Raw genomic sequence first — 23,306 nt, forward strand, 5'->3', positions numbered from 1 at the left:
CACTTCAGGCTACGAAGAAAAAAAAGAAAGAAGAAAAATCAGGAAAAGAAAAAGACACAGCTGTGAAGAATACAAAGTATTGGCTCCTCGAGGAAACCTCCATATTGTATCCATTATTACAATCTACTTATTTGTTCGGGGCTAATGCTCCATTTTGAGGCTGTCCCATATCTGGTTTCCTGTGTGCAGAGAAGGTCTGTGCACAGCCCCTGCAGCAGGAGCCATTCTGCGGTGCCCACCTGGCACAGCTGAGTGCCGTGCGACAGAACCTGCTATTAAAATGAATAAGGACCCTTTTGTGTATGAGAAAGAAGAAAAAAGAAAAAGTATTTGGCATGTTCCCACCTTCCCCATCTTCTCTTGCTATGGAACAAACATGAGCTGCCTGCTCGGCGCGGCTATTTCAGTGCCTTGTGATGGAGCCTGCAGGTGCTTTTATGACCTGTAGGAAAGCTCCATAGGATCACAGAATCATTATGGTTGGAAAAGACCACTAAGATCATCCAGCCCAGCCGTCCTCCTCTGCAGGAACACCACATGCTCGCCCTGCTTCGCTCCCTGCACGTGTGGTACCCTGCCTGTTGGCCACGTCCCATGGAGATGCCTTTTTGGTGCCCTCCCTGGATAAGTAGGAGTGTATTTATATAGAGAGTTCTGCAGCAAAAACAGCCATAAAAGCCATCATTACTTAAATATAGATCCCTTCATCCAGAAGGAACCTAAGCTGTGTTTATGCAAGCTGGGGTTGTGCAGGCAGTGCAGTTCTGCACTAAAGAAGAGCTCCCGAACTTTAAAATAAACTAAAAAGAAAAAAGCAAATCCCTCAATTTACTGTGCTCTCAAACAGCCCCAAACCCCAGCAGCCCCAGAGGCTGCAGCCTGGATGGTTGGTACTGGTGGGAGCTCTGCCCTTTGTGCTGGGGACCTGGTAACCTGCACAGTTTTCACTTTTCTAGGGAAACCAGGAGCTGAAGCTTCGTATTTGGTGTAACAGAATTAAAGTCGGGGTTGAACCTTTGGCTGCTGGGCTTCTCCAATGTGAGCACATGGTTAATTCTGAGCTTTAACTTTTCATTATCACCATTCTCATTCTTGGGGGGTGCACTGCTCCAGTTGCTTTCTAGGAGCATGCAGTCGAAATAACCCAGCAGAAAACCAAGACATACAACGTGCTGCAGGTGCACGGCAGAGGCTGCAAGGCCCGGCCCCTATTATTGGAAGCTGTAGAAGGTAAGATCATTGCCTTTATATTTGTGTAAACTCTTTGTAACACTGAGCGTGTGCAAGGAGCTGGGGTTATTCCATTAGGAGGACTTCCCAATGCAGGGAAGAGTTACGGTGCTTAGAAATTGCATCTGGGAGGATGCCACCTCTGAGCTGTCGGGGCCACACTCTGTCCATGCTGCTTCTGCCCTGTGCAGATTCATGCAGTCTCCTCTGCTATGGACAGAGATATCCCCCAAAAGCTTTGAACCTCAGAGCTCCAAACTGCAGTGATTTGGTTTGGTTTGTATTACAATGACATCAACCCCTGCAGCCAGTGTGGTGTCAGCAGTGCCATTCCGATCTGCATTGGTTCCTGGGAAGCCAGGAGATGAAAGTCCCCAGGAAGTCAGGGCATGCAGAAATGTCCCTCAGGGCTCTGGCAACCGTTCTGCAGTACCTCTGCTTTATTAGTTCACATCCACGAGGCTTGTTTCTCCTACCACAGGATATGATTAACCCCGAGCACATCGTCATGCCACATCCTGAAGCTGTGCCACATCCCAAGGCTGTGCCGCATCCTGCTGCGCTGCAACCCAAAGCATCGCTGCATCGCAAAGCTTTGCTGCAACCAAAAGCATTGCTGCATCCTGAGGCTGTGCTGCATCCCGAGGCCATGCCACATCCCGAAGCTGTGCACATCCCAAAGCTGTGCTGCATCCAAAGGCCATCCCATGCAGAGTAAGGATGCTGCTGGTGCAGACCAGCATCCCACCTGAACAACCAGAAAAGGGTCTGGAGAAACGGGAACCGGCTGGGAAGGCCTGGGAACCTCTGGCACAGTGAATTGGGTGCTGAAGGACATGGGGGTGTGTGGGAGGCCGTGCTGCTGACAGTAAGCAGAGGCTCAAGGCCAGCCATGGGGAGCTTCTCATTCCATTTTCCTTGAAAAAGGGCGGTGAAAGGGCACTGCAGCTTTTCTCAGCCCTCACTCACGTAAGCAGCGTGTGCTCACCAGTCCGGCAGCTTCCTGTTGTGAGTAACGTGGAAAAGGTCAGAAAGCAGGGACTGTCTCATTGCAGATCATTACTCATAAAGGAAATAAAAGCCAGGTTGGCTCCTGGGATACATGTGGCTCTTGCACAGACGTGGGGCTGGATGGTGTGAAAGGAGCACAAATTCCTCCGGGCATGGTGTGATGCCCCCTCGGGCCCCATAGAGAAACCCTGACTGAGGGGCTCTGCATCTTGGCATCTCTGAGATGCTGCTGGCACACCTGGCACGCCTGCTGGAACCGAGCACTTCTGCATGCCGTGCCTCCTTCCCTCCCTACGCTGCACCCAATGACAAGAGCATGGGATGGCAATGAGCCGTGCATGGTAACCCTGCCCAGGGGGTGCCACACAGATCTGTGGGGTCAGATTCCACGCTCACAATTTGCAAAAACTGTGGCTGAAGGAAGTGAGCAGCTGTGGAACAAGCAGCGTGCAGCATGCACAGCACTGCTGGACAAAACACGCGCGTGTGCGCTGCCTTGCACTGCATGCCAGTCCCAAAAAGTTCAACAGTACAACACCGAGCCTCCTGCCCTTGATCCCACAGGGCTTTACCTGGTTGCCTGCGTTGAGGTTAAAGGTGCATAGGCCAAAACCCATGCAGAGCATCACAGAGACTTACTCCTCCCAAATGAAAGAGATTTCAAGGGGCTGAACCAAAAACAAGCTCTGTTTAGTCTTCAGCATCGCCAGTGGGGACATGCAACAGTGTTCCTGGAAGCAGAGTTTACATTAATGACCAAAAGAGAGCATTTTTGCTACCTCCTTCCCTCCTCCCCCCAACAAACCTGGTGCACATCCATCTGGAATATATTTCTTAAACTAACACAGGGTCCTTCTCGCCTTGCTCTGCTAGCAGCCTCGCTTCCTCTGAAGCATAAGAAGCCGCATTGACAGGAAAGAAATGGGCACATTTTCCCCTGCAGTGAGGTTTGCAAATGCTCGGAATATTTGTTTGTGCATGTGGCCACTTGCAGAGCCAGAATTCATCATCCTGGAGAAGTGGGGCTCGGCTCCCAAACACGCTGACCCGTAAATCAGGAGATGGGCTTGCCCTGCTCACCCCTAGGTTTGCTGTCTGTAGCTCTGAAAAAACGTGTAAGTAACTGCTGTGATCACTTTATTCCAAGTGCACTCTTGGCAAAATTGCTTACATGGGTGGCATGTTAATATTTGACACACTGTCCTGCATTTTTCCTACCATTTTTTCCCTAGTGATCAGCTCATCCCCTCTGCTGCCGTGAGCAGGGGATAAAGAGCGCGGTGTTCTCCCTCCTGCCGCATAGGAGAATTCCCTCTGCTGCTGCTGGACCGCAGTGAAGCTGGGGAAAATGCCACACCAGGGTTCACCAGGGGTTCCTGGCACCGACCTGAGCTGCAGCCTTGTGCTCACAGCTGCACCATGCGGTGCAGGAACTGTCCCTTGTTGCAGGGGCTTGGAGCTTCTTGCTCCAACTCAGGGCTTGCTTGCTTCTCACATCCTGCAAGCGTTTTACATCAAGCGCTTTGTAAAGTCAGAGTGAGGATGGCAGCATTCTGGATTTCCCAGCCTGTGGCACTGGAATGTGACCCTATTTCAGGGAAGAAGACCCCGTCCAATGCATTCCAAGGGAACCAAAGGGCTGGGATGTACCTGCCCTGAGGCTCCACGCAGCTCAGAGCTGCTCCAACAGGAGCACACTGCAACCAAGGCCAGGATTTACTGGGAACCGAGATTTGTGCTGTTTTCTTGGAAACAGAAAGACCTCTTTATTTTTGCAAACAGAAATCTCACTTGTGGTTAGCTGCTGCAGCAGGTGGCTGCTTCGGACCCTCTCTGAAAAGGAACACAAGTAAAAACTCATTTCAGGTTGCTCCATATGATCTCCAGCAGCAGTTCACCCCAAACATTCCTCCAGGTGAAGGGGAGAGGCTTTGGTCAGGGAGGCAACGCGTCCCGGGCATCTGCTGGAGCCACATTTCTCATCCCCCGTTAAGGAACTTGCCTGTCGTCTGCTGTGTCGGCCCCAAAAAGCTCTCTGCCTCAATCAACGCATAATGCAGATTTTTCTCTTGTATCTGATGAGTTTGTTCCATTTTAAGAAGTCGTGGGTGGAGGGGAGGCATTTGCACCCCCCTGGGAGGAAGCGGCGATTTTGGAGGGCCTGGTGCCCACTGCAGGCTCTGCTCACACTGCGAGAGGGACACCCCTGTTCACCCCACTATGAGAAGGGCTGCACCCCACTTTTCCAGGAGAGACCACAACACCAACACTGCACTCTTGTCTGTGCTCTCTGTCTGCTGAAACTGAAAGGGGAATGAGGTGTCAGTGCCTCCTCCCTCCCACCTCAACCCTGGTGTGTGCTCACACCTGCAGGCTGTGCTTGCTGCTTTTGCATGGAACAGCTTCAGCTGAGAGCTGCCCTTTTTTTTTTTTTTCTTTTAATACATTTTTCTGTTTATTTCCCTCTTTTTCCCTGCTGGGGGGGTTAGCTCTGTCCCAGCAGGAGGGCAGTGTGTGCTCTGCATGGTGCAGTGTCACTGTGCATGCTGAGAGACCCAGGTTTGCAGGAACCCAAAGAGCGAGAGGAGCATTGGAGCACCAGATGATTTGTCTCGCAGTGAGCGTACTGTGAATCTGTTCATACTTCAGTGAGTGAAACACCCTCACCACACTGCCTAAATGCACACACACGGCTCTGAGCAGACATTCTTGATGGTGTGACTTACGCTGGCTGAAATGAGAGCTCTACAGCAGACATCCCCACCAACGCAGGCATTGCCAGCAGGGGTTACCATTGCTCACTCAGCCTAAAATCTCTGCCTTGGCCTTTTTGTAGTTACTTTCCCAATGCATCTCTCAGTTAGAGAAATATGCTTCTTTCTCAGACCGGCCAAGCTCCACGTCTCTGCACTACAGTCCTGATGTGACTGATTCATGGGAATTCAAACCCAAAGACTTCTCTTTGAGTTTCCTCCACCTCTTACACCCAAGCTCCTGAAGGAGTTGTTTAGAACGAGAGTCTTATGCCACCGAAGGCAAACAAAACAAAACACGTAACGAAGCCCATTCCCAGCTGCGGTGGCTGCAGCGAAGCCCGAGAACGCTGCCAGCTCGCACCCTGCAGGCGCAGAGCAGCAACGCGCTGCGCCGCCAGCGGCCGGAGGTGCGGGGCGAGCCGCCGGGTGCTCGGGGCACAGCCCGAAGGGAGGGAACAGTCCCGTGCGATGCTCCCCTTCTTTTTTCCGCCCTTACAAATAGAAATGGCACCGCGTCATGCGGACCCGCACCGGTGCCTGGCGGACCCGCTGACCCGCCCGTGCTCGGGGATGATCGCTGCGTGCCAAAGCAGCGCCTCGTGCGAGCGCTTCGGGGCTGCGGTGCTCAGCCGGCACCGTCCCCGCGGAGCTGCGTGCAGCAGGACTGCGTCCGCGCGAGGGCAGCCGGCAGCGAGCTGCTTCCCTCGGCTAGGCGGCAGGAAAAGGCATTTCACGGCCAAGCGGCACGGCCGAGCTCCCCGCAGGAACAGGGGCCACGGGGGGAGGGCGCCGGGCAGCACAGAGCCGGGGCCGCCCCCAGCGACGAGTGCGGGGTTCGGCTGCGAAGGAGCCGGGCGAGCGGCGGCTGATGCGCTCGCTAGGGGACGGCATCGCACCGCGAACGGAACGAGCTCCGAGCTCCGCGCTGCGGACGGGGCGGGCCCGGCTGCGTCCGGACCCTTCCTACAGCTCTGGGAGTGGTTACTGCGGGAACGAGCCCGAAAAGAACCGGAAAAACCCAAGGAACCCATGTGCAGACGCTTTGAAATAAGGCGCAGCGAGGGCAAGTTGAGCTTGCAACGTTTCCATTTTATTTTGTCTCTTTCTTGACAGCCTTTCCCGTCACACAAAACGAAACCATTTTTGCCGTACGCGTTGCCTCATAAAAAAGTAAAATAAAAAATAATGGGGAAAAAAAATAATTCTAGAATAAAAATGCTTTGCAACACACATATATATACACACTTAGTTTTACTATACAATGCACGATATTTTAAAATTTGGGAAAGCGTATGTTATTTTCTACGTATTCCAAAGCTTGCTTGTTTTCACAGTGATTTCTGTCCCTTTATTTAAGATGACACCAAGTAACCTCCTCAGTCCTGCACCATCCCAACATACTTGCTGCTCATTAGCAACCGCTGTTTTTCAGCTACAAAATTCTTGTAGGATTAAGACCGTTTCTGTCTGATGCTGTGCCTTTATTTTGGATATCACCAAAACAACGCAGCACTGATTTATTTACAGTGGGCTTAACTGGGGAACTTCAGGAATGGGTCCTCGCGCCCAGGATCTGGAAGTTTCTCTTTCCAATCTGTGTTTCCATCAGCCTGAGCTCAGAATGGCATCGCTCACATCTCCCTGCGAGCTCTCTGGCTCTCGATGGCCAGGTCAGCCCAGGTCCTTGCAGAGCCTTGGGTTGCAGCTTTTCTGCAAGGTGTTAACAAGAGCACTCCTGAACAGGACCAGGTGTCCCTCACAGTTGGCTATTTTTAAAAACTACATCTACCACTTCATTTTTTTTAAGATTTAATCAGTACTTCAGAAGGGCCTGATCCTGCTCCAGGCTCTGGGCACCCAGAGCTCTACTTTTAGGCAAAACTCTTGAAGAACCGGAGCGATAACCCGGATCTCACAGCCATCACTTACAAGACCAGACACAATGTAATACATTTCAAGCACATGCTGGGCTACCGTAACTTTGAAGGTGCTCCCACAAAGAACGTTTCTTTAGGAATTCAGAAGGAACCACATCCAATCCTTACCCCTCAGCAGCGGCAAGGCACCACTGTGCCTCCGGAGATGCATCCAGGCTGCACATCATGGGCAATTCCACCGAAGCTGCTGCTGCTCAGCCTCTGCAGACGTGCTGCCCCAGCACCCAGGGCTGCTGCTTGCAGAGTGGGCGAGGGGGATGAGCCCCGACCTGGGATTTCCAGACACAGGCACTGATCCTGCGAGCCCCACATGCACACTGCATTTTGAAACTGAAGTCCAAAGCAAAAGCATCTGGGAGCAGAGCAGGAATCATCCTGACCTCTGCCGTGTAAATAATTTAGCGTCTATTTTAGGATTCAGTGAAGGCTCACATCTCCTGGAACAGTTTAGAGATCTCCATTCCCATCCGGGATCCCACGGGAAGGGCACGCCGCGTTATGAAGCCACCACGGGGGCACTCCCGTTCTCCTTATGGCTTTCCCCAAAGGGTTCATCGTCTCTCTCCTTCAGGGAGAACTTTTTCCTGAAGGCTTGCGTGATGCTGGAGGAGGAAGCCTTCCTGAAGGTGGTCAGCCTCTTCCGAAAGTTGCCCCCCGAGAAGAAGTAGAGCAAGGGGTCGAAGCAGCAGTTGGCGGCGGCCAGCGGCAGCGTCACCACCACCGACTTCTGCAGGAAGGCCGTGTCCTCGCAGCTGGCGCGCCGCAGCCGCAGCACGTGCAGGTGCACGGTGCGCAGGACGTGGTACGGGGTGAAGCTCACCAGGAAGGTGGCCGTCACGATGATGATCATCCAGACGGCCTTCTTGCGGTTGGCCTGGTTCTTCTTCAGGGAGTTCTTCAGGAGGGTCCTTATGATCATGGTGTAGCAGATGGTTATGATGATAAAGGGAAGGATGAAACCCAAGAAGAGGGCAATAAAATCCAGGGCCACGATCACTTTGGTCTTCTGGGCGTCTTCTGGGGGTTCGAAGCACTTGGTCTTGTTGCCGTGTTGATAAGTCCCATTCTGCAGAAAAGGAGTGCTTGTCAAGGTAACAAAAATCCAGATCCCGACGCACACGATTTTAGCCTTCCTCTCCGTGACCAAACTCATGTTCTGAACCGGAAAAACGATGGCTATGCAGCGGAAGAAGCTCATGGCAGTCATGAAGAAAATGCTGCAGTAGAGGTTGACGTACAAGGCGTAGGAGCTGAGCCTGCACAGGATGTCGCTGAAGAACCAGTTCCCTTGGTGGACGTAGTAGACCACGCGCAGCGGCAGCGTGCACACGCAGAGGAAGTCGGACACGGCCAGGTTGAGCATGTACACCTGGAAGGCCGTGCGCTGCCGGAACGTCCTGATGAGCACAAACAGCACGACGCCGTTGCCAACAAAGCCCATGATGCTGATCATGGAGTACAGCGTGGAGTACACGCGGTTTCGGAAGTCATCGATGGCGTGTTGGCACAGTGAGTTGTTGGGGAGCGTGGTCATCTCGTGTCGGGAGGCACTGGGTGGCTGGCGAGGGATCTCAGGTCTAAGGATGGAAAACTCGGTTATCCTGCAGTTGCCGCAGAGCTGTTGTATTTCAGCTGTTGCCTTACAGTTCCTTAAAGCAGCACGTGAAAATAAAAGATCATTATTAAATAGGAGAAAAACCCATCAACTCTCTCTTTTAAGAGAGAACAGCCAGGAAGTGAAGTGGTTCTGCAAACACCAGTGCATTAGTTATAAGTCATTAGAACCGTCCAGTCCAGCTACTGCTCCTACCCTGGCACCTGGCGCTGTGAGAGTCACACCTTCATACACCCCCAGTACTGCACCCTTCTTCCATCACAATACCAGAGAGCTCCAACTCCCTGCGAACTGGAGTAGCTCATCTTTAAAAGGGGCAAGGAAAGCAGCCACGGCACTAGAGGATTTAACATGCGGAGACCCGATCTAGTCCCTAAGAGCTGTGCAGCCCTGCACTCCTCCTCCTGGTCACTGCAGGAGGAAGTCCACGGCAGGGCTTCCAATGGGGGATAAGAAGTGCTCAAACAAGTGCTTATTTGCTTAAAGATAGAAATAAGTGTTTTGCACAGAAGGTGGAAGGTTGGGCCATGTGCTGCAAGAACACTTTGAGATTGCTACCTCAATCAGCTCATGAAAACTCACACAGATAATATCTGTGTGCTTACCGAGGTGTCACGTATCAGTTCTTTCTCAGACATGAAGAGCAACACAAGATGCTTGAGATTAAGAGCCTGGAATGATCTCTTTGCACATTGCAGGCAGTTAAGATTATAATAAAGTATGAGGACAAGCTGGGCTGCGTGGGGGAGCTGAGCTGCTCTGCACAAACACGAGTGTCACACAGCGCTCAGGGAAGGAAGGAGCCCCCCCAGGAAATGCAAAGGAGCCCCAGGGGATCCCAGCAGCACATTTGGGGTCAGATCTCCTTCTGCTTTTGGGGAACCCACAGAGGTTCCTGCTCACGGCAGCTGCCTTACTGCAGCCAGGGCTGGGCTGGCTGTGAGATAACCCGGGGATCTCAGCCATCGCCTTTCCGGGAGATAAACTGTCTTACATAATCTCTGTGCCACACTTGTGTGCACTTTTTCAGGGGCACTGAGACAGATTACAAACTTTCGCCTCCGCTGAGGACTGGATTTCAGCCTTTCTGATGCTATTCTGCAAGTCACTCGTGGACAGCGAGCAACCAGGCAAGGAGTTTGCCTAAAAGACTCCTGGGACCTGCTGCCTATTCTCCTGAACACGGTCTGAAGTGTAACCAGGACAGCTGACGGTTACAACATCGACGTGAGCGCTAAAGCAAGGGACAGCTCTGCACCTGGAAGCAGAAAAGCAGAACCTCGCTTCCCAGCTCAGCTTTTAGGTCAGGTTTGCGTCAGGGCACGAAGACAAGAATCCCTTCTGCCGCTTCGTGTTCATCCAGCAGCAGGTCGCGGAACCGTATATTTACACTCCGCTTCGGAACGCGCGCAGGGGCAGAGCTGCGGGGCGGTCTGAGCGCAGCGTCCCAAACGGAGCGCCCCGAGGCAGCGGTGACACACAGCGACCGCTTCGTTATTGCAGGGAATTACGCGGCCAAGAAGCGCGCCGGCAAAGAAGATCCTACCGTCTGCTTTAAAAAGCTGAGATGCGAAGCAGCATCGGTCCTCGGGAAGAAACGTGGGAACCGCCTCGAAAGGCAGAGCGACCCGACGCAAACCAACCCTTCTGTAAGCGGAGCGCAGCGAGCGAACGGCCACCGGGACCCCTCCGTGCTTACCGAGCCGAGCCGTGCCGATCCGAGCCGCCCCGAGCCACCCGGCCCCGCTCCGCCGCCCTTATAGCGGGCGGCCCCTCCGCCCCCCGCCCCCCGCACGGGGAGGGACCGCCCGGCCCTCGTTCCGCGGCTCCGCCACCCCCGTGCTGCTGAGCTCCTCTAACGGGGGGCAGAGCTCCGTGCCCCGGGGCGCGGCGGTGGGGGAGGCAGAGATGCCCCGAACGCCGTCTGGAAGAAACATCACCACCACAGAGGTGATTTTCTTCCCTCCCATCCCAAAGGACCCCTGGTATTAATGTCACGGTCTAATATTAAGCTTGAGCTCCTCGTGGGGAATGAAGTATTTAGCAAATATTTTTCCCCAGAATTTGGGATTCGTTTCCACAGCCGCAGGCAGGAAAAAGGAGCCGAGCCCGTGGGGTCCCACCTGCTGCTCCCTGCTTGCAGGACCTGCGGCCCTCCAGGTCCTCTTGCTCCCATGGGACCTCTGCATCTGGCACAGGTGGCACCTGACCCCAGCGTGATGGGGCAGGGAGAGGTGGAGGTGATGGGAGGGGAAGGAATGCCTGGGAGTGGGTCCTGTCGGGTTGCAGGTTGTAGGGCAGTGACACCTGGCTCCAGGGCTTCCCAACGCCCTCCTTGGATCATTAACAGTAAGGAAGGTCCCAGACCTGTCCCAGCTGGGTGCACGCCTCTTAAATAAATGGCTTAGCATCTAAAGAATGCCACCATGCCAGATGCTGTTCCTCTCTGGGAATGAACCACAAAAAAAGATCAGCAGTAACGTGGACGCACAGCCCCATCGCCCTGCACCCACTGGGCAGAGCCCAGCCCTGCAGCCGTGCTGTGCCAGCTCTTCCTTCCATCTTTCTGCCTCCATCTCTTCCACCCTGACAGTTGTCCTGTACATTTGCAGCAGGTCTTCGCCCCCCTGCCCCTCCCAAGGCTGGGCTGCATCCATCGTGTCCTGAAGCCTCCCACCACAGAGGTCCCAGAACAACACCCAGGGGAGGGCGACCCACTACCTGCCACCTCCTGCACCACAGAGCCAGTGCTGCAGTTTTATTTTTGCTGTGCCTTTTGGTATTACTCCATTCTGCCATTTCTTCTGCTTTTTTTTTTTTCTTTCTTTTTTGCTGCTTCTTTTCACTATTCCTTCTGCTTTTTTACTGCTCTGTTTTGTTGTTCCTTCTCCTTTCTATTTTTATTCTTTCCCTGTTCCTTCTCCTTTTTTTTCCTCTTTTACCCCATGTTTCCAAGAATGGGAAATTTCCAGCTGAAGGTCAGAGCAAGGTGGGGGGCATGACTTACCTCCCCTCCTCCGAGCAGTGGGGTTTCAGTGCTGTACTGGGCAGGACTGCAGGGCTGGGCAGGCATTAGGAGGATGAGGAGAAAAGGAGAGAATCTGTAAGTTTGGTGGAACAGAAAGCAGAGGAGGATGAGAGCATGGTAGGCAACACATTTCTTTTTTCAGAAGACAAGAGGTGAGAAACCTCAGTGTCAAAAAACACACATGGGAGGAGAGATGGGGGGAACGGACACAGAATCTTGCACAGTGAGGGGTGAGGATGGGGATAGGGAGAGGAAGGAAAGAGTTGTGGGGCGTTCTGGGAGTGGGATGGAGGCTGGGGGCCTGGCTGCGGGGTTTGGGGAGAGCCAGGGCAGCTCTCATCCAGCAGCTCACTGCCAACGTGACATGAAGTGGTTCCTTAGCTCTCCCTCAAAGTCAGCAGACTTCTGGTCCAATTAAGTGACAATGGGAACTCTGGGTGCAGGGGAACCAGCCCCACACTGGAGGAGCTGCTTTGCTGCCAGGACCCCACGCACGCCTTGGGGCTTTTGGAGCATTCTGGAGAGCAGAGCACTGTGGCAGAGGTCACAGCTCTGGCAGCGTCACTTAGTAAGAGCAAATCTCAACGCAGGATGCTCAGTGCTGTAAAACCATCTCGTTCCCTGCTCACCAGCACCATGTGGGGTATGGACTTGGCACATCTACATGGGGAACAGCCGGCCCCGCTCAGCCCTGACTGCCCTTGCCCCCCAAGCGCTCCTTCCCGGCACTGTGACAAAGATGCTCAGCTCTCACTTACTTGACATAAACATCACATCGGTCCAGCACGCTGCTCTGCTTGTCTCTTTACAGATAGAATTTCAGGCAATTTTCCTAAAAGCCTAAAGGGTTTGCAGCCTGCGTGAAAAAGCTCTTCAGCTTCGGAAGCAGCTTCCCCTCTGCCTATTTAAGGAGAAATCAAGAAGGCATCACTTAGTGATGAAGCAAAAATCTTTTCCACATATTGCAGCTTCTTTCCTCTCCTGGCACTCACTAAATTCGGCTGCTCCTCACTGAATCCCCCCCCGCAAGGAGGGCAGCAAGCTCTGCTCCAGCTGAGGTGGACAGGGCAGGCTGGGCCGCGTGGTGCTGGAGGATGAGCTGCTGCAATGTCACTGCTGGATGCAGCTTCCAGAGAAAAGTGTGACCTGGAAACTGGGCTCGTCCCAGACACATCTTCCCCTTTGGTGTGGGTGAATAAGATGAGAGGAGGTAGAGGAGGGTGGGGAAAAGCAAGAATAGGGCACAGAACTTTTTTGGTGTGGGCTAATGAGCGGAGTGCTGGTACATTGACAGTGGAACATGGAAGGAGACAAAAAAAAAATAAAAATCACTTTTAGATATCAATTTCTGTGCCCTGATGGCTGAAACCCCAGAGTCATTCCAAAACCTTCAACTTTTGCTTTGCACCCAAGCAGGAGCTGCAAATTTTTAATTAGTTGTTCAGAGATAGAGGGCTGAGAGATGATGCAAAACCAGCTGGGATGGCAGGATGGCATCAGCACTATCTCTGGTTAGCAGCTGTTTGCAGTAATGTGCCTGCTCCAAGAGCCTCAGGGGCTTAAACACATTACCCCCAGCAACAACCACAGGACAGCATTCAGAGAATCCCATCATCCTTACCCTAAGTATTCAGAGTTTCGTGTGGCTGCTTCACAAGCACTGATCTCCCTTCCTGGGAGGAACAATGGAAGGGGATGGGTTGGGGTGGCACCTCCACAGCTGTACCCCCTGCCTGCCTTCCGCACCTGGGGCTGGAGGGGCAGGGAGCAGAGATTGCAGGGGCTTCTGCCTGGGAGAAGGGCTGTAGGGACCCTCTAAACAGCTCCATCCCACCTCGTGCAGAAGGAAAGGATGGGGAGCTGGGGCCAGGCGCCCCACAGACAGGGTGCTCCATACAAGAACACCGCAGGGGCATTTGTAAAAGAGATGAAGCTCAAGACTTCGCCCTCCTGTTGACGTCATGGGATTGGCTTTACCAGGTGGCAAACGGCTTTGGAGTCCTGCTGCCTGAGATAGCAGAGAACGGCACCTCGCGTGTCAGCATCCTTCACATGGTTAACGCCCTTAGAGACGCCAGGAAGGCTTTGGGCTTGCAGATTTCAACACTGGAACCATTTAAAAAAGCAAAAAAACCAACAGCCCAACACACCAACCTGTAAAACACAGGAGAGCCGCAGCATCAGGAAGTGCTGTCCCCACAGAGCCAGCTGCTGCCTCCCCGCCCTGCACGTGCACGTAGCAAGGGCTCATCTTGGAGCCGGGCCTCCACCAGCTCACACGTATCTTTCACCATATGAGAAACACAGGCAGCATTCAGCACCCATCGGTGAATGGTGCATCCTCATTCAGAAGCAGCAGGGCCTGCTTCAGTCAGCGTGGCAGGAGCTGTGAAATCTCACTGATTCCCACTTCCCGGGGCCGGCTCCTGCTGACCCAGACTGCAAAGCCTACCCGGTTACTTTGCTCTTAGACAAAAAGCCACGCTTTGATTTTCTAGCTTTGTTCCCCATCGTGAGACATTGGATTTATTGCTTCTTCACCTCTTCTTCTAACGCACATATTTTAACATGAAAACTTGGAAGGGCAGAAGTCACCTGTTGCTTTTTGGTATAGTTCTTCTCACCTGCAGTACCAGTGCAGCACACAAGCCCTCTGATGTTCACTTTCCAATACAACCACTCCCCATTGCATGAGCTGTTGGAGCTGAGTGCTGCACATGGGAAAGCGTTCCTCACGGGGAGCTTCTGCTTTACTTTTCTCCTGGAAAATAACCCCAAAAGCCAGAATCAGTGAGTTGGGAATGCAGGCTGCCCTTCTCTTCTTGGAAAAGGGAGTTTGATAAACATTGTTAAGATCCGTGGATTATTGGCATTAAGAGTTGGGGGTGGTTGTAAATTTCTTCAAGTCTGAAAGGCAAATTTACGGGCATTGCTACATTTCAGTGTTGGTAATAGAGACACTCTTTATGAAGCAAGATCTGTGTTTGTCGGGTGCTTCTGCTGAGATATGGTTCCATACTTCAAGATGGGCAGATAAGTATCTGTGACACCACGCATGTCAAGCACGTTGCTGCAGCACAGCAGAGGTTGTGCTCCTCCGCTCATCTCAGGACAGTCCCCAGCCCCCCCGCTGGCTCCAGCTGCCTTGCACCACGGGCTTTTCTTAGGAAACATCCATCAGAACCCAAAAATTCTGCCTTCAGAAGAGCAGCTGTTAAATACGGCTTTCCTTGGAGCAGCACTGGCTGCAATGGGTCTGCTTCAGGTGACTTACTGCTGCACAGCTTTCAAATGCCCCTTGTTTTCTCCCCCAACTCTGCACCCCTAGAGGATTGGGTCCCATAGAACGGCTGCATGCAAAGCAAACCAGGGGGAGCACCCACAGCCCAGGGCCCATTGCTGCACACCAGTGCTCCTCTGCCCCACTGCAGGTGCTGGGAAGGGAGAGCAGTGCCCGCTCTGCATGTGGATTCAGTCAACACCAATTCAAGTTATGCACTGGTCTTCAGTGGAAGCATAGCAACAGATGAACACAGCACTCCTTCCCACAAGCAATGTGAGGGGGCGGAAGGGGCATGGGGCTGCACGATGAGAATTTAAGCGAGCAAACTTGAGGCATGAGAAAAAATGAGTACAGATAAACAGATATGCAAAGTAATCTGGTTGAAGTCATATCAGAAATGGCCCATTCTTTGAGCGTTCAGCTGCTCAGACTTTTCTCTTGTTTAAAAGGAAAAACATAACGAGGAAAGCCCCGGACAGATAATGACACAGTTCCGGAGACTGCTGGTTTGGATCTGAGGTTCAGATAAGGGACCAACATCACAGAAACCAATTGGAAGATGCTCTTGCAGCTGCCGCTACCCACCTACAGCAATTTCATATTTGGCTGCTAGAGCAAGTATTTCATCACTAAAAGGAGGTTTTCTGGCATAGAAGCTTGGCCCTCAGTAGTCACATCCATTTCATGGACCCCATCAGTGGACCTGGTGGACAACAACCGACTGCATCGCACCCCACAGAGCTGCTCCTGCCGTCACCCGCTGCCGCAGCGCTCCCCACACACCAGCCCACGCTCTCCTCATGGCCGTATCCCAGTGACACCCCCCCCATAGCTCAGCCCCGCTCAAGTGACTTGTTCTGCCCTGCCCTTGAGGCCAGGAGGTGTTACCATAAGGACCAGCATCACCCCTGGGAGCACCACAAGTGCCCGGTGGGGCACTGACCCCACTTCAACACAGCAAATCACAGACTGGTGCGGTTTCACGATGAACCACTTCTTGTCAAACCGCTGTTGCAATATGTTTCAAAGAACCGTGATTTTTTCTTTTCCCCCCCTTCTTCTTCATTAAGGATCTTCTGCAACGCTCAGCGTTTCACAACGCACTTCCAGTGCATTCAATGCAGCAAAGCACATACAGCAAGCGGCTCCCTCGGCTGGCACACCTGCCCAAGTCGAGTTCTGCAAGAAGCAGTGCTCTGAGCCAGGGGCTCTGCCCTGGGTGCAGGACTGGGGCTGAGCCCAGAGCCCTCTGCCCCCCACAGCCCCACGGAGGGTGCAGGTTCACAGGGGGACATTTGTTTCCCAGCAGCACAGCAGCTTTCGATGTGCTTCTCCCCGAGTTTACAAGGCAAAACGTTTTGGCAAGTGCAGACTGTAAATATTATAAAGTAATAAAAACCAATCTCAGAAACGTTGCTCTGCTTCTTGAGAACTGAGTTAACCTCGGAGGCACAGCTAAACATTGGGAACTGCTTTCCTCCACAGATAACTTCCTTAAGCACGAAGAAAGCAGCAGTCCTGGGAAAACAGATTTCCCCTTTACAAGTGTATATTTCGGATTTCACCAGCAGCTCCAGCTAAGCACGTACACAGGTTATTTATAAATATATACACACAGACACACACACACACTCACGATGTTGACCTAATTCTTGGAAAACCACAACCCACCTGGGATCTTCTTTTATCAGGAAGTTATTCCAGTGTTTACTCTCAAGTGAGCTTTCTATTCTATACTTCCTATTCATTTATTTCTCTCATTTCCAGTTCTAACCTGAAGCATCACTTCCAGTAACTGTTCTCTCTTTCTGGTGTTAATTACTGTGGACAGTTGCCTCTTCCTCTCCCTTGCTTGGCCATCTCTAAGTCACACTGCAAACCTCTGGCTGCTGGCTTCAGTGAGTTGTGCCCACACCAAGTGTGTGGCGTGCTTTCAAATGTCTTCAGCTATTCAATTGCTTGTAAGAGCGTGGCTCACCGCCTCTGTTCTTTGAGTCAGCACAGTGGCTGTTCTCATCTCTTACAGCACAAGCTGCACAATGAAGCTACAGCCACAGCACCAACCAATGGACCTTTTGCAGAGTGATGGCTCTTAGCCCTCTTCAGCACCAAAGCCCCATCTTGGTAAAGCTGGGGTGGTCTCTGTCCATCCATTTAATGACCTTGGGTGGTGCAAAGCCAGGAAAAGTGTCCTACAAGGAACAAGTTTGGCATTTAAAGTAACTCATGCAGTGTTAGTGTGAGCATCTCCAGGCATGCGCCCCGAGCTCTGGCAACAGCACTTGGAGTACAAAGATGTGTTTGTTTCTGTGGGTCTGAATATTGCTGAAGACATAAGGACTTTGCAGAAAGAGGAGAACCCTGCTGCGGGGGGATGAAAAATAGCACACCCTGCTTTGATCTGGAGTGCTTTCTGTCCAGCAGGTGTAGTTCACACTCACCTTCGTGGCTGCTGGTGTGTCAGAACTGGACCAGCTCTGTGGGACAGGAACAAGCAGTGACGCTGTGCCCTGGGACAGACACCGAGCCACAGCCACTGCCAGCCTCTCCTCGAGAAGGTCAGTGTCCCGAGCAATCCGTCCACACAACCGAGATTTATGGCTGCCTTTCCCCTGAAGATCATCCAACATCATGAATACTGCCCTTTTTTGGGCAATCTGAGCACTGCAAGATGAATCAGCCGTGGTTCTGTTTAACTGACATACCAAGACTGCGGAGGAATCGGTATTAATGGCTATTTATTCAGATACTTGTGCTTAGTTGGGGTTATGAAGCTACTGAAGGGTCCGACACCTTCTCAGCTCTTGCAGGGCTCCCAGCTCCTGTGCATGCCCCCAGCCACACTGACTGCTCCTGTCCCATCAGCTGTGTCCCAGGTGCTGTACTGAGCTCTACAAGAAGTTATTGTCTTTCTCCCCCCCTGAAGTTTCTCAGTCCAAACCAACACTGAGAGGACTCCAGTGGTGAGATGCAGAACCTGCCTTCCCATGCAAAGCATTTGACACGTTCCAGTCCCCTCCTCCAGACAGGAGGAAAGCAAGTGGTAGTTAAAGGCTGGGAGCCCTCTGCTTCCCATCACAGCCTGCAGCGATGCCCCCAGCACCTGCAATGCCCACGCTGTGCTGTGTTTGTGGGCAGGCAGTACTTCTCCCCAGCGTATGGGCTGGCAGCAAAAGTCATTTTCCCTCTGCAAACCACTGGTGTGCCCTTAAAAACCAGAAGCCTGGTAATCCCCTGATTTAACAGATATGTTACTTCACCCCCCAGACTCTCTCCCGTTCCTTTATCAGCTTCGATAGGCTGATGATCTGCTCAGTGGCACCCCCAGAAACCCAACACCAACTTTCTCTGACCTTAAGGCCTGAATTTCCCTGAGCAGATAAAGCCCACGATCACAAAAGCTACAGCTGCCTCATCCCATACAAAGCCCTGCCCCTCGTGCTGCTGCTCCCTGCCCTCCCCTCTGCCCCAGGTTGCTGCAGAGAGGTGACACTGCAAAGGTCACAGAGTGACCCCAGCGCCAAAATGACTTCTGTGGGTTTGGGTGATAAACTCAGATGAGCTCTGCTGGTAACCCAAGGGATCCCACACACAGTCCAGAAACAAGCCGAGGCTTGGATGAGCAGAGGAGAAGCTGCAGAGCAAGACCCACAGACCAAGTTTACTTCCTTCATCCCAAGCACAGCTTTCCTGGGCTGTGGGCACACCGCCTGCCTCAAGCCATCTGCCCTAAATTCTGTCTTTGCCATAAAAGAACTTAAGTATTGCTGTGAATGGGGGATACCCACGAGAATCAAAGCACTGAATCATCCCGAGGATGGGCTTGCCTACAGAAATGAGGGCTGCAGGCTGTTTGTGAAGGAGCCTGGGTGGTGGGGAGGGGGTGGGAAAGCTATGAGGGGCACAGGAATGCTGGGGGGGCTGAGGGCACAGCAGGGAATTTCCTGGCTGCACAGCCCTACGTCAGTGGAACGTTGTCTTAGTTGATACAAGTTTCTCAACCCTTCCAACACGTTACATAGCAAGTACAGAGTTGTTCACATCTCAATTAGCCCCAGCCATGCAGTGTACATCCTCCAGCACAGCCCCAGCTCTGACCCCCATGGAAAAACCTCTTACCTGCATCCTTCCTTCCATGTACCCAAGTGTCTTCAGCCCCAGCTTGCACCAGCACCCGGCTCTGGTGGAGGAAAATCTCTGCAGCCTTCTGGTCCCCCCAGCAAAGCTTCAGATGAGGGGCTCCTCTCTTCCAAACCCCAGCTGAGGCAGTCAGGCACAGTTTCTCTTCTCACTGTGATTCACCTCCTCGCTCTCCAAGAGCAAACCATACCCACCTTTTCCTGATGAGGGGAAGCATATAAACCTGCTCAGAAGGAGCAGCTGTGCTCTGTTTGAGGGCTGTGTTCAATGGCCAACATGAAAAACAACACGTTGGGTCTGTGTTTGAGAGGAAAGCACAGTAATGCCTGACATGGGCAGATCCATCCCAGATCCATCCATGACTCCTGTCTGTGCAGTCATTTTTCTACAGTTGGCTGTGGGATTTCTCCCCTCTCCGTGCTCACAGGTGGCTGTGTGCTGCCAGGTTAAACCTGCCTGCTCATAATTACATTGCCAACATCAAAAATATTAAATAAGACAATGAAGAAACCTTCACAGTGAGGGACAAGGGCCAATTTTTCCATGTTTAAACAGTCTGAGCATTAAATAGGCCTGAATAACTCCCTTAGGACAACTGGGCTTCCCATATATATTTCTGGGGTTTCCAGTGAGTTTGACAACAGTGCAATTACGTTGTTCTCTTGGTTAACTGTTTTCTAAGTTACTTTTGCTCATCTGTGTGGTCTCAGTAGGAAACAATTCACTAATGCCTGTCATCTGTCCAAATAAAATACATCTACTAACATGGGAATTGCATGGAGGAGCGCAGAATCATTTCCTCCTTTCATTCTTTTGGGGAAGAACAACACACTAACTAGCTCTTCAGATCTTTTGTTAGAGGCAATAATAAATGTTTATTTCTGTCGACCAACTTTCCCCCGCAACAGCTGAGGGCAAGCAAAGCGGATTTCTGGTGAACAAGGAGAGCAATGCCAGGAACTCCTTATGCTCCTTCTTCAGCTTCCCGCAGCGGCGCGGGGTGGCCCTACCTGGTGACTGTAGGCACAGGGATCGGGATGGAGACGAATCCTGGCAGTGCTTCTTGTGGGTCGGGACTCCTGGTCTATGTGCTTTGATGGGACATTACCCTCACAGAATTACATGAGCTGCCTCTGTTGAAGGGGGCAGATGTGGTCTTCCCATTCTGGCAAGAGAGCGGGAGTCACCAGATGTGTCCAAGTGCTTATGGCAAAGAGGATTTCTGCCCCGTGATCCCACAGGGCCAGCCTGTGCCACTGCAGGCTGTCTGCCTTCTGTAGAGTGTTTTTTGGAAGGGAAACATAAATGTTTGCATAGAAAATCTTAGAGCACTGTTTTAGATCTAATTCAATTAAAACCCAACAAGACCTGAGCAAATTTTCCATTTCCTGGAGCTGGAAGCAGGAACGTTGTTCTACTGAACTCACCCACCTGCATCATGTGCAGACCTCAAGGGGTGTTTCCAGTGAAGAGCTGAATTGACGGTTCCAGTGAATCTTCACTCTTTACTCAATGATAATTTCCCATTCCAGTTTACGAGACTCAACAAAACTCAGTTTTCTCACAAAAAAAAAAAAAGAAAAAAAAGGAAAACAATCCCCAAATATCAGAAAACAAAACCTACCAACCAACTGAAAAACAAACAGAAGAAAATCTCAGCCTCAGACCATCACAGCCTTGGAAAATGCCCAACGTCAAGCTGACAAACGCATCTGAAATTATTTTCTTCTCCAGTAGCTCTGATGTGACCTCTCCTTTGCCACAAGGGAAAATAGAAATTGGAGTCATACTCAGGAAAAACATCACAAGAGTTTTTGGAGGAACTGTTTCCCAAAGGAAATCTGGAGGAGCAAAGGATGCGTGTGTCCTCCAGGCACTCAAGAGGAGCAGAGGACACTTTTTTTGGGAAATCCGTGCTGATCCCTTGCCAGAACTGCAGTCATTTCATAGAGCGTGAGGGAGAAGCGTGTGTGCTACACGCTGAGCAACAGGCATACGTGCTGCACCGGATCTCCATATATGTACAGCAAATGCTATTTTTTTTCACACTCGGAAAAAACAAGTTCAATGCAAAACACACTACCAAACATGAGCTGGAAATAGCACTGCTTTGCCTCGCAGGGGAAAAGGACCCAGAGCCCAGGCAGGTGGCAGGAGGCCGTGGGCACTCACGAAGCTGTTCCTTTTATTGCACTAAGATGGGTGCCAGGATTCCCCATCTGGGAAATGGCAAAGCAGGGGAGTGCGCGGACCCATTGCTCCCAGTACATGGATAAATCCCAGTTTTTATCTCCCTGGAAGCACAGGGTGTAGGGAACTCCTATGGCCATTCCTGCTTCCAAGAGGCACTCGTACTGCCCCGCTGCTCCGGTTTGCTGCTAGAAGTAATGATAACATGGGAGGGACAGAGGGTGCTGCTCCAGAGCTAAGAGCACCTTTCCTCCTAAGACCACAGAAGTGAGTTCAGCCTCTCTGTTGTGGCACATCTGGGGGATGTGGATGTGGTTTTTCTGCCTTTGTCACACGCTTCAAACTGGGGGAGGAATTCAGGTGTGAGGAACTGAGGGTTTTTGACACCAGCTGGACAGTGCTTGGTGTTCTGCAGAAAGCAAACCAAGCAGCCTGCAAAGCAAAGCGCGGTCAGCACAGCAGCGCGGTGCCGCCCCGATTCGATCTCCGTGTGAGGAATGGAGGTGTCAGAGCTGTCTGGGACGAAACTGAAAGCCTCAAAAGACTTCATCGGGTCGTTTATGAAATGTAGAGGATACGAGGAAAGAAAAATTTGGTGTATCTTGGCCTGAAGTTGAGACTCCCTTGTTCACGCAGAGCACACAGGAGAACCTCTTGCAGATGGTTATGGTGTTGGCTCTCGTTTTCCTCAAAAATCTGGTAAAAATTCACCACTTTTTCTTCCTGATTGTCCTATGCATCCCGTCCCAGGGAACAAAGCCAAAACCCTTTGTGCCTTCTGTGATACAGGTTAGGCTGGATGAGTAAATCTGCAAATCTTTAAGTACGTGGTGAGTACAAAATACCCCCAAGAATGTTAGAAGTAAGGAGAGAACACGGAATAAATGATAATTGAGAGAAGTGAAGGCAAGTAACAAGGGGACGCTTATCAGAAAGCCATCTGCAGGATGAAGATCTCCCGGAGTGGGCCTCAGAGGCGGGGAAGAAAGCTCATTAGAAGGAGACGTTAAAATTGAATCAACACAAAGCACTGGACAAATAACAGCAGCTAAAAACCCTCTGCTTCCATGGGCACCAAATGAGAGTGAGAATGTGCAGAAAACCACGTGATGGATGGGAAGAAATGGGAGGAGGGGTTTGCACAGGGCGAGCGTCGTAGTGCAGAGCCCAGAGCCATGAAGCAGGCTCTGCAGGGCAGCTTCAGGCTCACTGCAGCTTTACTATCAAAAGTCATCAGCTGAGAACGTGCAGCTTCAAGCAGGAGGCTCCCAAAGATGCAGGGATGAAGGGGAATCTTCTCCCCTGCTGCTTGTGCTCTGGGGGGAGGCATTTCCCAATGAGCTGCTCTTGTTTCAGAATTAGAAATGCTGGTTAGGCCGTAGGGGAGGAAGGAAGCAAGCCAAAACCAAGTGAGATTTGCATTAACCTTCATGCCTCTCAGTTCTTCCTGCACTTCTGTGCTTCGCCACCATTTCTTTCTACATTTGACCTCTTATCTCGATCCATTCAATTCCTAAGACAGAAGAGATGGGGCCACAAGTCTTTCCACTGTTTCCCATAGAGAAACCTGTTCTATCCACTGTGCAAAAAGGGCCCATGAATTCATTCAAACCACGTGCAAGGAGGTCTTACCCCAGCATTTACTGCCCAATGACAAAAATGGCTTTAGCAACGATTTTGCTATAAAAAAAAAGGCAAACGTTGAGCAAAAATGGAGAACGGAGGCGAGAAAACAAATATTCCATATCCCCCACATTGTGCTTTACCCAGGCACAGACAGAATGCATTCCTGCTGCTCCTCAGGGTGGGGAGGGGCTGCACATCCCATAGGGGGCAAGGAGGATGGGCAGAGAACGGCGGTGTTGGCATGAGCATGGAGATGGTTAACCACCGAGGAACGAACATTTGGATTTGTTTCGTAGAACGGAGCTGCAGAGTCACTGAAAACAAAAACTGCTTTCCGACAGCTTCCTCAAAATCTTCAAGAACGTTGGGAAAAAAAAAAACCTCAGCAAAACCCAAGCAATACAGATGGTATCATTCCACCAGATTTCCTCAGAAACGTTCTCTGTGAGGTATAAAGGGGAAAAAAGCAGGAATGGGATTGTTTGGGATG

At 51.7% G+C, this 23,306-nt stretch overlaps 1 protein-coding gene across 3 annotated transcripts; it reads right to left on the minus strand.

Annotated features, from left to right (window-relative positions):
* Positions 6,076-20,567, minus strand: CYSLTR1 (cysteinyl leukotriene receptor 1). 3 transcript variants are annotated; one of them, XM_021406288.1, is made up of 5 exons: positions 18,980-20,567; positions 14,202-14,338; positions 12,336-12,478; positions 11,557-11,650; positions 6,076-8,583 (listed from the first exon to the last, which is right to left on the minus strand). In XM_021406288.1, the coding sequence occupies exon 5, from the start codon at positions 8,466-8,468 to the stop codon at positions 7,431-7,433; it is 1,038 nt and encodes a 345-aa protein (XP_021261963.1). In that variant the 5' UTR covers positions 8,469-8,583; positions 11,557-11,650; positions 12,336-12,478; positions 14,202-14,338; positions 18,980-20,567; the 3' UTR covers positions 6,076-7,430. The 3 variants fall into 3 exon arrangements, 2 of the variants coding, with proteins under 2 accessions (XP_021261963.1, XP_021261964.1); XM_021406289.1 differs by having other exon boundaries at positions 11,557-12,478; XR_002441572.1 differs by lacking the exons at positions 11,557-11,650; positions 12,336-12,478; positions 14,202-14,338; positions 18,980-20,567 and adding an exon at positions 10,249-11,339 and having other exon boundaries at positions 6,076-6,976; positions 7,030-8,583.

This window comes from Numida meleagris, chromosome 8 (assembly GCF_002078875.1).
Source record: "Numida meleagris isolate 19003 breed g44 Domestic line chromosome 8, NumMel1.0, whole genome shotgun sequence".
NCBI lineage: Eukaryota > Metazoa > Chordata > Aves > Galliformes > Numididae > Numida > Numida meleagris.